Source organism: Colobus angolensis, unplaced genomic scaffold, assembly GCF_000951035.1.
Source record: "Colobus angolensis palliatus isolate OR3802 unplaced genomic scaffold, Cang.pa_1.0 Scaffold403, whole genome shotgun sequence".
NCBI classification, from domain to species: Eukaryota; Metazoa; Chordata; class Mammalia; order Primates; family Cercopithecidae; genus Colobus; species Colobus angolensis.
Genome location: NW_012117411.1, coordinates 1,115,900 through 1,131,834, shown reverse-complemented (window position 1 = coordinate 1,131,834; position 15,935 = coordinate 1,115,900). Strand labels below are relative to the sequence as shown.

Genomic DNA, 15,935 nt, shown 5'->3' with positions numbered 1-15,935 from the left:
TTAGCAGTGGAGAAGCCATAATTGAATTATTAACTGGTTTTCAATTGTTTGGTCTGCTCCATTTGTTCATTAAACAATAAATGCTCTGTGGCAGCAGCACTCCACATTCAGAAAGAATGTTTCTAATGAAATAAGCCTGTTACAACTCATTTCTTTAGGGATTCATGCATGAAAAATGAATCAAGTTTCAAAATTTAAAAGGGAACAGATAAGGCCAAGAAGTGAAGAATTAGGATCATGACTCTCTAAATTCAGGACTGCATTTTTCACAGATCATTCGTTCTTTATCCACTTGGGAAGACGTGAAATATCTCATGCCTGCCTCCATCTGAGAAGACTTCAAACACTGCCACCTTGCAGGTGGGCTCTATATTTCATGCCATGGCTGCTTTCTCTGTTCTTATCCACCTTCACATCCTACTCCCCACATTGCTAGCCAAAAAGCAAATGTCTACAGAAGAATTCCCAGTTATGTTAATGTTAATACTAATCTTGAAGGGAAAAAAAAAAGAGAGAAAACGAAGAAATGAAACAGAAGTAAATGTTTCCGTGAATTTCTTTCTGACCGATTATGTGACTTCTTTTGATTTCCCTGAAGTGGTGAGGGAAATTCAAGGGCAACACAAGTTTTGTCCAAATTGACTCTTTTGCAAAGACAGAAAACTCAGCTAAATTTAAGACAAATTTTATTCTTTGCCGTTTTAGGAGTTGCACTGTACTACATAACAGCCTATCACTGCTCACTTTAACATTTGGTTTTGCTCCTCAGCTCCTGAGGAATAAATCAATCACTTATCTCAGTTCACGGCACATGACTGTCATTGGTTCCAACTGATTATTGAATATTTTAATATTGGTTGATTACATTTTTAATCCCACTAAATCTGAAGAGTAGAGTTGTTTCTAAGTCACTTATACGGCTAGATCAAATAAGGGACATCTGCCCATCCCCAGAACGGAATGTCAATCTTCTCCTATCACAGGGTCTAGAAAATGTCTTCTGAAGAAGACTCAAGAGTGGAAGTTCCCACTCAAAATGATGGGACTTGGTGGATCCTGATGTAATTGATGTGGGTGGGATCAGGCGGGGGTGAGTCTAATGTGTAGCTACTCCCTTAGGCAGAGAGCCGAGCAGCACTACTTTTCTCAACCAGATCTTCCCAGGCTCTCTTGGGGCAGTATGTAGAGCAAGCCCCTTGCCTGGACTCTCCTCTGGTCCCTCACCCTTTAGGGTTCCCAGGTGCTTGCTCACACCAGCTATCAAAATAGCCTTCAACAGCCCCATAAACTGGAACCTAAGCTCTGTGCAGTTGAGGAGGTCAAGGCAAGTGGGACCGGAGGTACAGGAATGGGATGGAAATAAAGAGAAAATAAAAATGAGTGAGGGAGGAAATGACACAGGCATGTTCTTCTGAACACATTTGGGGGTTCTTGGACAAGAGAATACTAGTGTTGCCTAAACATTGAAAATAATATCTACAGAATGGATCCCCTCTTTAATATACAATTTAAGTTCACTTAATTTTTTAGTGACTTATAAACAACACAGAGACTGAAGGGCTTTGTGCCAACTCCCTTATTCTCACCAATAGCAACACCCTCCCATGATACAGAAGAAAATGCTGAAAGTCAGGGGAATTCAGGAATATGATCAAGGCCACACTGTTACTCCTGCATAGAACCAGAATCAGAACCCAAGCTTACTCTGAATCCATTATCAGTCCAGCCACCCAAACTGAGCACCAGAATCATCACAGCAGCATTTCATAACAGGAATTCCTAGTCCCACCCCACACCTGCTAAGTCAGAATAGCCGAGGTCACGGTCCAAGAATCAGGGTTTTTCCAGCCTCTCAAGTGATACTTGGATGGGCACACTGAGGAACTGCTATTTCTGATTCATGATTACAGATCATTACTGGTTGCCTGTACATGGCTTATTTGCACGACCAGATCAGAAACCTCTTTGAAGGGTCCATGCCTTCACCGCCTCTGAGACCCCTTGTAGTATCCAGCACAGGACAGCACAGCACGGCCCCACTGCTGGGCACAGTGTACATGCCTAGTACCCATTTATTAAATGGATTTTTGTTCTGTGTTGTTTTTTCATTGCTTTTTAAAAAATCATTTTCATCCTCATAAAAAGTAGAATTACATTTCAGTAATGTTTTCCCTATGTAAAAAAAAAAAATTACTGAGAAGTCTTCATCTTCACCAAATACATGGCTGCACGGATTCCAATAAGAACATTTTTATTTTTCCTTAAAAGAAAATACACTGCCTGACCACAGTTCTAAGGCTCTCTCTTTTCACAGCTTCTTGGGGGCAAACTCATTCACAGAGGGGATAGATTACCAGTCTTCTCTGATGATTGATCTCTTTTGTTTATCCTTCTCTCCTGAATATAAATAGGGTCATTATGTTAAGCTGGAATAAAATTATTTTTATGCCCTGACTCAAGGAGAACTTGTTTCCATCAATTTTTTTTCTAAGCAATAAAAATTTGTTATAAGATGATGGTTTGCACAATATATTACAAGATACCTCAGTTAGTCCAAATGACATGCGCATCAAGATTCTTCCCTTTTCCCCAGGCTATTTTTACCAAGAACAAAACAGTTGTTTTGTGTTATTTTCATATCTCCTTGTTGCTTTGTTCTTGCTTTGGGATTGGTGCTCATTGACAGAGTCCTGGCCAGATGATCCTGGTCTATTCCTGAGTGATAAGTACCCTGTATCCCTTAGGTTGCCGCTCAGTGGCCTTACTAGAAGCCAGGGCCTCCTAGTTCCAGGTAGCTCCAAGACCCAGCAGCCTCCATGTGTCACAGTAGTGCGTGGTATGTGGTATGCAGAGCTGGGCCAGCACCTATAGGTGGTTACCAAGACAGAAAAGTTTGTGGGGCTATAAGAAGATTCTTCCAGGGTCCTCATGGCAGAATACAAAGTACACAGCTTGGACCTAGAGTCAAAAGATATGTGTGATCCTCCCATAATGGCTAGCAACATCAGGAAGGGCGTGCAGATAAAATCTGTTAGTAGAACAATCATCTCTCTCTCAGCCTTTTGTGAACACAGCCAAAGTCCAAAGAATAGTGCAAAACTCTGTTATCTTTTCCTATCAGGACATGTCTTGGTTCAGCTGTCCCTTCTATTCCTTTTGCTTCTCCTGGGCCTTACCTTTAGTGTCCCAGTGCACCCTGTGGGTCCAGCCCTTAGCCTAGGGCAGACAGACAGGTTCCTGGCTCCAGCGCAGGTAGGTGAATGTGAATCCTTATGTTCTTCAGACTAGATCATTTGGAAAACAACAAACCCTCCTGCTTATACTGATCACCTGTTATACTGTAACTTAACAAGTGATTTTGCTAAAAGACTCTCACACCATCATCCGTGGTCAGAAGAGATCAGGGTGGCTATCATCTTAAACCATGCCACAAAAACAATTTTTGGTCCTTAGTCTCACCAATAGAGGTTTAAATGTAGCCGGTTATTTCCACTATGCCACACCTACTACTTTTAACAATATCATTATAATAACAACTAACATTTATTGAGTTAGTCCTTTATATTTTTAAGTCCTTTATATGTATAACCTTTTTAAAGCCTCATAATACTATGAAATCGATTATCTAATTATTCTATTTTACTGAAAACAAAATATTAAGTTAATTTCCCCAAAGTCACAATAAGTGGTGGCACCAGGATTCAAACCAGGATGTTGGATCCCCAAACCCATGTTCTTAACTGCTGTATTTAACTACCATAAGATTATCTGTAGCCAGCCAATACTTTTTAAACATGTTCAGTGGACACTGTTAATTTGTGAATCCAATACCCAATACCGGGAGTTGTGGTGACTGAAGTCTTCCAGACTGTGAGGGTCAGAGGCATCACCACACCTCTGTCTGTGTAATACAGGCAGGAGAGTACAGAAAAAAAAACATTGGCTCCAAAAAGAGGAATACAATGACTTATCTGACGCTATTTTATGTTGTAAAAACCATAAATTTCTCGGACTAAAGGTTATCACTGAGGATGAAATATATCCACTGTTTAGACAGAAAAGGGAGAAAAGTATAATAAGAGCATACAGAAAGGAAAGAAATAAGTGATTTTTTCAAAGAACTGTTGCATCAGATCATCAGTTTCTGAAACAACTTTACGACAAATCGTGATAACAATGATTTTTGCCATACTCCATCAATAGGTCAAAAAAGATTTTCCAGTAATTGCAAATTTCTCATTTTAACAATGTTCTGCATGATAGCTATCAATTTTAAGAAAAAGAGTATCAATACAAATGGTTTTTGAGTGCAAAACTGGATAAGCAAAATGTGTTGTGTTTATTTCATTAACTATTTAGTGTTGTAAAGTGAATGTTTAATATCCTAGTAAACCCAAATGTTTTTGATCAACCCAAAATGATAAAATCATAATACATTCTTCAATTGACTGGTAGAATATTTTTATATTAAATAAAAGATTTTCTAAGACTCATGCTTTTTAAGCTCATTTATTTCACACTGTATCTTCTGTCATATGCTGTGTGTCTTACTTTCGTTACTGGAACTAATGCAGGTTCCAAATATTCTAACTACATAATTTCCTAGTGTAATTTAGCAAAGGCCACAAACCTGCCAGATTTCTTCCAAATCAGTCAGCAGGGTACCAAAGGGGTTTTTTCAGGAGAAACAAAGTAAACGAAGCTTATATAATTACATATAACTGTCCATCTCCTTTCTTTATCCTGCACTCTTATGGAAGCTCCTCTAGAGTAGAGTGATTTGCACAGAGTAGGAGCTTACTAAACATTAGCTGAATTAATTAGGCTTTCCCTTTCAACCTCCAACCCCACATAACCAGGTCCAATGCCATAACTACTGCTCATGTTTTCACCAGCAAACACTAGATAGCAACTAGCTCTGGGGCCCACCCATTGCTGTCCCTGGGGAAATAGAGTTAAATTCTAATCACCTGAGCAGAATCCGTCTTATTGAAAAGAGTAATCACCTGGTTCCCTTCAACACATAAAACTCAATGAATTTCTCAGGCTTTCCCAGGCATCTGTAAAGGTGCAGGAGGTGTCATGAACTTCACTGACACAGTGAACTTGTTCTGGTAGCAAAGCTCCTTCGGTAAGAACCTGTATGTACATAGTCAAGTTCTCTTGCGTTGTTGATTTTCCTCCCTGCTAGCCACCCACCCTTAACCCCATTAAAGATGAAGTGTCCTACTATAAAAGGGGGCTGAGACAAGTTCACCCCTTTTTAGTTCCTATTCCCATACCCACTTGCCTTGGAGTTGATCCCATCTTGCTGCAGAAAGTGGGCCCCAGGGATGGGTTCCCTGACCAGATCATCTGTTGCCTGAAGAAGTGCAGTTTCTCAGTTCCTAACCCTGTACACTCCCAGGAAAGTAAGAAGCTCAAGGTGTTAGCAGTTGCTCTCAGAAAAATAATTTCTTTAGTTTTGTTCAGAGTCCAGTTGGTTGAGTCGCTTTACAATCATGTTGTTTATTCTCTTAAGATCATCTATGTCTTTTCCTTCAGCTGTTAGTCTTCTTGACACATCATCCATCTTGTTTCCAGTTTGAACTTCAAAACAGAAAACAGACTGTGTTACATTGGTTTCCACTGTGTTCCACTGAAATTCATCAGAGCCCCGCGCTGGTGCTCAGCTGATGCTGAAAGACACTCTTGGCAAATCCCCTGTTCCCGTATCCATGCATGCCAGAAGCCCAGGAGAGAAACCGGTGAAGACTGAAGTTGCCTAGCCAGTGAATTGTTTTTACAACCTCTTGGTGCTAGCCTAGGCTACCTTTGGCAACTTCACACCAATTATGGCTAAAAAGACCTTGCTGTGAGCAACCAAAGGAAACTGTCAGCATGTTTGATTGTCCTCCTAGACGTGATTGCTATGCTGCTTTATTTTGAGACCCATTCTCAGAAAAAGGTTTTCACTCCTTATTTGAGAAATTACATTCTTTGGGTTCCAGCCTATTTTGACCTAAGTCTGCTTGTTCTGAATTACCAGCCCAAAATGAATGTGTAATCATTCCCCCTCAGACCACCCATTAGCATGGAAAAACAATATTTTCCAAATACACAAGACCTTTGGCAATAAGATACAGAATGGAACACTTTGAGGTTGCTTATCAGAATTAAATTTTCTAAGATGGCTAGAGGAAGGATTTAAGATAATAAACTTAATGTATCTAACACAGGGCAATTGTCCAATAAAAAGACACTCTTCTTTATTCACCTGATCTTTCTGTTTCTCATTTAATATGACTTTGTCTTCAATAAAAAACACTCAAGGCAAATATAAAATAAACGTTATTCATACAAGTGGAACATAGTGATGTTGATAAAGTACATAGTCTCTGATGTCAAGTGGAGTGTCCTTGAGCCCCAATTTGCCACTTATTAGCAACATGACCTTGGGCACATTAATAGATCTCGCTAAACCTCAGTTTCAGCATTCATAAAACCAAAATAATAATGGAATTGGCCGGGTGTGGTGGCTCACACCTGTAATCCCAGCACTTTGGGAGGCCAAGGCGGTAGGATCACCTGAAGTCAGGAGTTTGAAACCAGCCTGGCCAACATGGTGAAACCCCATCTCTACTAAAAGTACAAAAATTAGCTGGGCATGGTGGCTCACACCTGTAGTCCCAGCTACTTGGGAGGCTGAGGCAGGAGAATCACTTGAACCTGGGAGGTGACATTGCAGTGAGCTGAGATCACACCACTGCACTCCAGCCTGGGCAACAGAGTAAGATTTCATCTTAAAATAATAATAATAATAATGGATTCTACACTACAGAGTTGTTACAAGGTTGTAAACAAAGAGGTATCAAGGGCTTAGCACAGTGTCTGGGACAGAGTAATGACTCAATATATAGCATTTGGTATTATTTCCCTCAATCTTGCTACTTATCTCACAGAAAAAAAGAATTTGGTGGGGGGAGGGGGGAGGTGTTTACATGTCTGTAGACATACCTAAAATTTCCTAACAGTTTAACTTGGTTATTACCCCCAGGCAGGTGTGGTAGAATAACATGCCCAGCATTAATTTATGTTGGAGTAACAGTTCAGAATACTAGCCCATGTGCTCTTTCTGGCATTGCTGGTTCAGTAGCCAAGCCTCCCCTAACTGATCATCAGATGCAAGTTTGCAACTATTTTAAAAACAGTTCACATGTTAGCTTCTAAATGCAAAAGGGCATCAGCGAGGTGCAAGAGAAGCAATTAAACATGACCCCTCCCTCCCAGTCCCTTTTTCTCCAGAGGCTAAAGACCTTCAAGCTGCAAGGAGGGAGGAATTTTCGGGGGAGGAAATGGGATTGGAAGTGGTGAAAGGGTCATCATGAACTCTGCCCACCTGTCTCCTCTCATCGTCATCACCACCTCTGCCTCCTCTAATCCTGAATAAGATTAAATTAGAGCCCTTCCAAAAGCTATAAAGCACTCAGGGGTGAAAGAAATGACAGTGCAGTACACCCAGGCAAAAAGGTATCAAAGATGACACCTTCCCTTAGGCTCCATCTACTCTTAAGTCATCTGGAAGAGAATCAAAATAATTCCAGATGAGAGGGGAAACTTGTGGGCTCCATGGGAAGAGGCAATGCTCAGAACGGGGCAACAGCACCACAGGTGGACAGCACCCCTCCCACATCCAAGGCAGAGAGGGTGGCGGCGCTGGAGGCTTGAAGGATCCTTGACTGAGAAGCTGAGGTGGGGAAGTCTGAGTCACCACTCAAGGTCACAACATGCATGGCCCAGGCTAGGAGCAGACAAAGCAGGTTATATTAGGAGCAGGTTGCCTGAACACGATCAAATTGGAAAGAAGCCACATTTATACATCTCCAACACTGTCTCTGGGGCCTTAAACAAGCCCTCAAGTGCTTCTCATTGATGTCTAGGATGATATGCAAGTGAGAAAACCTGGGAGCGAGTTTAGTTCAAAGCCTCAATGTGACTATGTGTTATAGATCTGAATTTAGTAGAGAAATCTAGGCATTGGATAAAGTAAAGCTAGAATCAACCAGAATAAGTTGCCTTCCATTGGGCAGCTAGAGGCTCCAAGTGAGAAATTAAAGTGCTATAGAATTATTCAACATACACATTCATGGACTTCTGGCACTGTGGGCTTCTGCAGTGGGTTTGTGCCCAAGGGACCCTGTCCTCAGCCAGCAGGGTTCACTCGAGGCATTCCTTCTTCTTTCAATGTAAGCATTGACCACCAGGAAGCATTGACTGGAGGGTGCAAACTCTGCAGGAGCAAAGTCAACCAGCTATGAATAAATGCATACAAGTAATAAAAAAGAAACCTGTGGTGGTACTTACCTATTAGAAATATCACGAAAAAAACCAGTGCCAGGCTGACGATCAGCACAATTAGCAGCCCCACAAAAAACAGACTCCGGCTTCCATTTCCTGAGTTTGTGCCAAGGACTGGGATTTTGTCCTCTAGAGCTAATACAAAACAAACAAAAAACAAGGACAAAAACTGCTCAGCATACAACTTGTCACAGAACTGAACAGTACCCCACTGTTAGACCATGAGTAATGGATACACCCAGTTTCTCTCTGACAAGCCTGGAAAGTGACTTCTGTTTTAGCAATGTCTTTGGGCAGAGAGAAATCTGTGAATTATTTACCTTCTTCTCTTGGTATTCAAGGAATAAGCAGGGTTAAGCTATCTCCTTAGATCTGTTTGGAAAGTTCTTTGAAGACTGTCTTAACACTGAAATAGCAGAACATGAATTTTTGTGTGTGGGGGGAGGGAATATAGAAGTTAAAGGCTAAGAGTGATAGAAGTTCTATTACCCTTTCCCAAAGTAACCCAGGAGTAAAACAGAACTGGGTGTGGGACACCTATGCCGGGTGGAAGACTCAGTTGAATGCTCTGGGATATCTCCCTAGAAACTTCTTTTATTATAGGAATAATCAGTTAAGCCTACATCCATTTAAACAAAAACGGCCCTGACCTATTTTAGTTTCTTTTTTTTAAATTTTATTTATTTGTTTATTTATTTTTATTATACTTTAAGTTCTAGGGTACATGTGCACAACGTGCAGGTTTGTTACGTATGTATACATGTGCCATGTTGGTCTGCTGCCCCCATTACGTTGTCGTTTACATTAGGTATATCTCCTAATGCTATCCCTCCCCTCTCCCTCCCCACAATAGGACCCGGTGTGTGATGTTCCCCTTCCTGTGTCCAAGTGATCTCATTGTTCTCTTAAAGCTGTCTTCTGGATGGATATGCTCTGGAAGCAAGGTTCTTTTAAATGCTTTGCAGTTGAACTAAGAATGCAGTTACATTTTATCAACAGCTTGGTTCACTCAAAGCAAGAATTGTCTGCATTTAATCACCATTTTTGCAAGGTCTACTTGCCTAATAACACCCAGATTAAATTGAATAAGCAACACAGAAACCTGGGGTAGTGGAGATCATTGGATTACTTTTTGCATACTCTCCTATGCTGAATTGGTTCCACTCACTGTGCCACGTGATTATGGACAGATGGGTGGCTAATGTCCCATGCCTTATAAGTACATCCTATGCCATACCCTTCAGTCACTTTTGCTTCCTAATCAAAGCAACAGTGTAGGCTGATACCCAAACTTCTACTTCTATTGAGACCGAATGCAATAAAAACAGTTGAAAATTTGAACTTATTAAAATGAAGAAAAAAGGAGGAACTTAGAAAGGATTTAGACAGAAAATGATAGGTATAACATTGGGACAATAAGTTTAGAGTGTATATGAAACAAATGGCAAGTGAGCAATTAACACTGGTGTTTGAATGTCAGCGTTTAAGCTAGAAAAAATGGCGCTCAGAGTGATCTGACAGAGCTCATTTATAATATTTAGGAGGCAAGATACACATTTAATATTTAGCAGATGTTATTTTGCTTCCCCTACCCCCTTTTTCCAACCCTTAATTGTGCAATTTGTAACTTGTAAGTAGAAAATGCTCTGGATTGCGCATTCTCTTGGCAAATATGCTATAAAACAACACTCTTGTGGGAAGCGGTCCCCATCAGTAACCGAGCCATGGTCACTGGGAGAGGGATGAGCGAGCCTCCAGGAGTCCAGCTTTGCAGGCTCCACCCCTTTCCAGAGATCTGAGGCCCCAGGATCTCAGAATATTTGAAGTCAAGAGTTCAAATCTTGTGTTGGAGCCAAGAAAGCCCATAATCCTGTCAAGTATTCAGAAAACAAAAGCAAAAATTCCCTGACAACAAATAACATTTCGAGTGCCAACCTCTTCCTAATGCCCATTCCACCCCCATCACATCCACACATCCAGTCAGCAGTGGCTATTTTTAGGTAGCCTAAAAGCTAAGAAGGATCGCTCTGCCTTCCCCAGCACACATACGGAACAGATGCTGCGATCCGGCTGGACAGAGGTTCAATTTGTTTAAGTCATTTATGGAATCCACCACATAAAGCTTTCCATCTTCCTGAATGCCACAGGTACCAGTGTCCTGGGAAGAATGAGTCATTGTCCCTGGAAGAAAACACTGATGTTAAAAACAAGAGGTTGGGCTTGTGAACTCAACTTCACAAGAAGCACAGCCATCAGGAAGCCAGACGGGCCTATGAAGAACCACCCACAAATACTATTTTCAGCTAAGGGTCTAGAGAACTTGGCTTATCCAGAAACAAAAATTTCCTTCTGTGGACCACTTTGTAATTGTTCTTTTTGCTTTGCTTGCCTGGAAGCTCACAGTCAAATGGGTGGCCCAATTTTAAGAATTGTACATCCGTGTACACCCTGCTTCTCTGCAAATGCTCTTTTCTCCTCCTCAGATTTCTCAGTTCTGCCTATACTTTCCCTGGATCTGTTTTTTGTTTTGTAACTGATTTTTAAATTTTTCTCTTTTATTACATTGTTCATATTCTGGTGAGATGCCTCAAATCCTTTATGCAAGAAGACTAGGTACATAAAATTAAGCTAGTCAGCAGTGGCCATAAAACATTCTGAAAGAAGAGAATATTACCATGAACCATTCTAATTGCAGGAGGCTTTAATAGAAAATTGCAATTTTTATAGCCTCCTTCCATATGGCATATAAGTCCTTCCCTTCACACATTTCCTTTAGCCATAAGATGCTGACTGTGAGTCCCCAGGACAACAATCTTAGCAAACTTAGATGCTATAGAGAGAAATCCTGCTAGACTTCAGGACCTCCAAGATCTCTTCCACCTGGGTTTCCCTTAGATTGAGGTCACTTATGTAACAAATAGTTTGAGGTTTATTAAATATTAAAACTAATGACAGCACAACTGCAAGCAACACTGAAAAGCCTGGTGAGTTTAAAAGGTTTACGTGGAGATGTATCTCTAGCACAACAGAGAACTTGTGGCCATTTAATTATGTGAAAAGAAGGCTCTAGGAAGACAAATTTCAATTACTATAAAAGCTTTTCCTTTCATGGTTATCGAGTCTAATCATGCTAGAGGACTTTTCGATCTAGAAATGGTGTTAGATGTGCTTTAGCCCCCATCCTTTCCGCAAATGAGGAAATGGAAGCTCAGCGAGGTAAATGCCCAGGATCACACGTTTACCTGGTAGCAGAGCTGGAATCAGGCCTTTTGTTCAGCATTCACTGAGTCTTGCTTTGTGCTACTTGTCTTGTCTATATCCCTTCCTAATCCTGCCTCAAGACTCAGCACAAACATCACTTCCCCTAAGAAGACAGAACAAACCTGTCTTTCCTTTTGCCTTTGTTGGATTCTTTACATTCTTCTATCAGAACATCTATAGTATTTTATTGCACTTATTTGCTTACATCTTTGATTTCCCCCGATAGACAGAAAACTCCTTAGAGTAGGGACCAATCCTATTCTTCAAATTCCCAGTGCCAGGTTTAGAAGTTGGTGACTTACGTTAAGAGAGAACACCTGAAATGTTTATTTAGGATTTAAATCTCACCATTTTCAAAAGAATTGGAGGCAGTGAATAAAAAGTACATGAACAGAAATAAGATTGAGGATAAAAATCCTCATGTAATGTCTATCTGGACTCTATAAAGTCAATGCGATAAATATGGTGCCTGTGCATATTTGACAACACACTGTACTTCCTGTTATTGCAAAAATTTCCTTTAAAACTCAACTACAGAATGAAGAGAAATATAGAGTTGGGAGAAACCAAATTCAGAAAAAAAAAAAAAGTATACACCTAAAGAAGATATGGGGGAAAAAGTACCAGACATTTACTAAGCAACTTAAACTATAGTCTAAAATATTAAACAAACAAACAAACAAAAAAAAAAACAGCAGTTTCCCAGTAATACCTAAAACTACTGGTACTTGTGAAAAATATGCTACCAGAACCCTAGCTAAGAAAGTGAGCTCAAAAAGTTGTGGACTAAAATATTTTTTAGAATTAAAGCTAAAAAATTATGTTTCACTTATCCTGAAATTTTAATTAATAAGAACAAACAATTCCCTGAGTTTTCAGATAAGATACTACCGTAGCACTTTATTGATATTACTGAATTCCAAATATACTTCATAGAGCATTCCTATGACTTGATATGACAATTTTAAAAAATTAAAAAGCAGCAGCAAATAGAGTAAAAGGGCCTTAGAATCTTATCCGTTTGCAGATAAATCCAAGGCCCCAAAATATTCACTCACGCATAGTCACAGATTTTAAAACAATTCTTTTAGACGTGTTTTATATTTTATCATTTATTTATACTAATATTTGATGAAACAGTAATATTTGACCAGGAAAAACAGTTTTATGTGCCACATCACAGGACCATTGTTCCACACACAGCTTCTATTTTAGGTGTGGTAACTGAAGCATGGTTCATTTTTGGATCTCTGACTTAATAGCCTTGAGCCTTAGCTTCCCCTTCAGGAATGTATCTGCTGTTGCTTAAGTTTCATACTGAGGCTTAATTAATGTTTACAAAATAGAGACCTAGCTAAAAAAATCACAGCCACAAAAACTGACTTTAAGAGTACAGCTAATAAAATCTCCAAATTACTGGCCTTGCTATCTACTCAAAAGGTGACTCCAAAAAAACTAAGACAGCAACCTAGTGAGCCATGATGTGCTCTGAAAGAAAATGTCTTCTTTAGAGTGAAGTCACAATGTAAATAAATATATGCTATTCCAATATTTTTTTTAATGAACCGCAACATGCAAGTGGAAAAATAAAGAACTAGCACAGAAAACTGAGCTGGGTGCTGTTCCAGGGCTCCAAGAGCCTGCAAATGACTTGCAAATGACTCATGAGTCTGCTAGTAAATGGATACAAGGTCACATGGCCCTAAAACCAGGCCCCACAGCTGTTTGACACCCAGTAGTTGCTATCTTTGGCATCTCCAAATGAGGGCATCTAGGAACAACCAGCAAGCCTGGAGAAGCCAGTGTTACTAGCTATTCTTCATCACACTAACTTGACCCTCCTTTTCAACTCCAGTGTGTAAATTTCTTATTCACCAAGATTGGCTAAAGCAGAATCCCTTTAACAGAACCCTTTCTTATACCTTGACTGGAAACATGTAAGTAATTTCATTTTCCTCTGGTTTAGATCACTGCTAACAGTTGATTTTTTTTGTCATTTAAGAATTATTTTGCTATTTACAAATAAATATTTCAACAAATAAAGATAATTGTCCATGAAAAATTGCCTTGTGCTTTATTTTTTAACCACAGGTGCTTGGTATCAAACCATAGAAATAACTCACACCAGTATTGCTTGCCACAAAATCAGAATAGTTATAATAGGGCATAATTCAAAGCTAATAAGCAGTTTTATTGAATAAGTCATGGTAATTTGTTCTTTAATTTCATTTCCGAGTCAATGCCTCTTCACGTTCAGGAAGTAATTTTTAAAATCAAGTCTAAATCATTTCTATCAAAATTGAAAAACACAGCACATGCAACAAAAACTTCCCAGACTCAATAATACTAATTCAGTCTCAGTAGAGTAATAGCATGCAAGTTACTTACAAAAATGTGAGCTTTGACTGCTAGGTTACCAGAAAAACAAAACAAACAAACAAAAACTAATTGTTCAGAAGCAACTACAACAAAACGTTTCTACAAATTCTGTAGTTCTCTCTTTGCCTTTCTTCAGCATACAGGTGCTCCTATGAGGCCCATAAGCCCCAGCATGAAACTGTTGGTCTATATTTAGTCTTAATTTAGCCAAGCAGTGTAAGATTCCAAATCCTGACTTTTTTCATAATGTCTAAGGTTTTTAGTAAACATATTACTAAAACTATGCTTTAAAAAGAAAACAACAAAAAAACACCATGCTCTGATTTAGTTGGTAACTGATGAGGTTTTTATTGAACTGAAGTTACCGTCCTTATTTGGCTGAAGCAACCGTGTAAGCTGACACCACCTTTCCAGCACTCCTGCCATGGTATGTTTCCATATATAAATATCCTGTAGCAGGCAGAAGCTGCCATTATGATGACTGACTTGCAAACACTCCAGACAAACCAGAGAACTGCAATAAACAGGGACAGAATATGATTATGACATCAATAACAAGGATGATGGCAGGTCAGAGGCCTAGTGCTTCCAGTAGCTACAAAAAGCAATTGTGAGTGGGCAATTTCATGGCTACAGACCCACCGCAGGTGAAGGAAGCACTCCATCTCATCAGCTGCCTTTCCTTTACAAAGGCTTTATTCTGTGAGTGTTTGCACATCCTCCTTTCTCAGGAATATCAGACTTCCATTTATGTGGTTCCCTCACATACATGCCAAGGAGCTTCTGCCCTCTGCTGTACCTAAAAGATGCTACAGTGATGAGGAGACCAACTATCCCAGGATACTAACAGTGAGGTTGTACACAGCTGTGCAATCCTTTATCATCCTCACTTTCATTGCCATGGCTTGACGGACATTATTCATCTTTGAAACACTTTTCATGTCAGTGAGAAAACGTGTTCCACACAATTTTCTTTGAGTTGGAGTCTTGCTCTGTCACCCAGGCGGAGTGCAGGGGCATGATCCCAGCTTACTGCGACCTCTGCCTCTGGATTCTCCTGCCTCAGCCTCCCGAGTAGCTGGGATTACAGGCATGTGTCACCATGCCCGGCTAATTTTTTTATTTTTAGTAGAGATGGGGTTTCACCATGTTGGTCAGGCTAGTCTTGAACTCCTGACTTCAAGTGATCCACCCACCTCAGCGTCCCAAAGTGCTGGGATTACAAGCATGAGCCACCACGCCCAGCCCAAAATTTTCTTTACACCTATATCCCATACGGACCTCACTCTGCTTTGGGGGAAGAGGAATGTCATTTTTTCCCCCCCCTTCACGCTACCTAGTCTAAGAGGGAATGTCATTTTCTCAAGCCTCATCTGTACCCAAAGACCAATTCTTGGAGGAAGACAATATAACTAGTAACTTTTCTCAGAAACATATTATACGTTAAAAAGCTATGTCGTATTTCTCTGAATAATCAAAATGTTCATGTTAGCTCTTATCATACTGATTTTAAGAAATCTCCCAACTACCTGATCTGCCTTAAGCCATGTATCCTTCGAAGATATAATAGAAGTAACTGCCTCATTTTGGGGCATTTACTACTTTTCCTTTCTCCTGTAATCTTCTAACTTTGTAGAATATTAACCTCCTCTGAAGGGGGAAGAAAATGGAGACTAAGGAATTGAACTGTTGAGGGATACACTGATTGTAAGTGGCAGAGATGAGATGTAAACTCAAAACTCACATTCAAGTTTGAATTCAACTATACACCAGTGAGGGGGATAAGGCTGCCTCTAGACCAGTTAGACTTCTGGAGAGCCACTTAAGAACAAAGCAAGACAACCTACTTCACTTTAACTATAATGTACCTGCAAGGCCACCTTTAAGAAGAGTTTTGGGGCCAAGCGCAGTGGCTCACGCCTGTAATCCCCGAACTTTGGGAGGCTGAGACAGGCAGA

General features: G+C 40.1%; 1 protein-coding gene across 2 annotated transcripts; it reads right to left on the bottom strand.

The window, feature by feature from the left end:
• Positions 1-4,316: 4,316 nt before the first annotated feature.
• Positions 4,317-14,468, bottom strand: LSMEM1 (leucine-rich single-pass membrane protein 1). Of its 2 annotated transcripts, none has more exons than XM_011955932.1 (4): positions 14,343-14,468; positions 10,387-10,518; positions 8,344-8,472; positions 4,317-5,589 (listed from the first exon to the last, which is right to left on the bottom strand). In XM_011955932.1, exons 1-4 carry the CDS (start codon positions 14,401-14,403, stop codon positions 5,459-5,461), a joined length of 453 nt encoding a protein of 150 aa, XP_011811322.1. In that variant the 5' UTR covers positions 14,404-14,468; the 3' UTR covers positions 4,317-5,458. The 2 variants fall into 2 exon arrangements, with proteins under 2 accessions (XP_011811322.1, XP_011811324.1); XM_011955934.1 differs by lacking the exon at positions 14,343-14,468 and adding an exon at positions 13,987-14,334.
• Positions 14,469-15,935: the final 1,467 nt, after the last annotated feature.

Excerpts from the sequence above, each read along its gene's own strand:
- LSMEM1 (XM_011955932.1), bottom strand. The coding sequence starts at position 14,403 with ATGGCAGGAGTGCTGGAAAGGTGGTGTCAGCTTACACGGTTGCTTCAG. Across the intron at positions 10,519-14,342 it reads GCTTCAGCCAAATAAGGACG|GGACAATGACTCATTCTTCC; the intron begins GTAACTTCAGTT and ends GTTTTCTTCCAG. Across the intron at positions 8,473-10,386 it reads CGGATCGCAGCATCTGTTCC|CTCTAGAGGACAAAATCCCA; the intron begins GTATGTGTGCTG and ends GTTTTGTATTAG.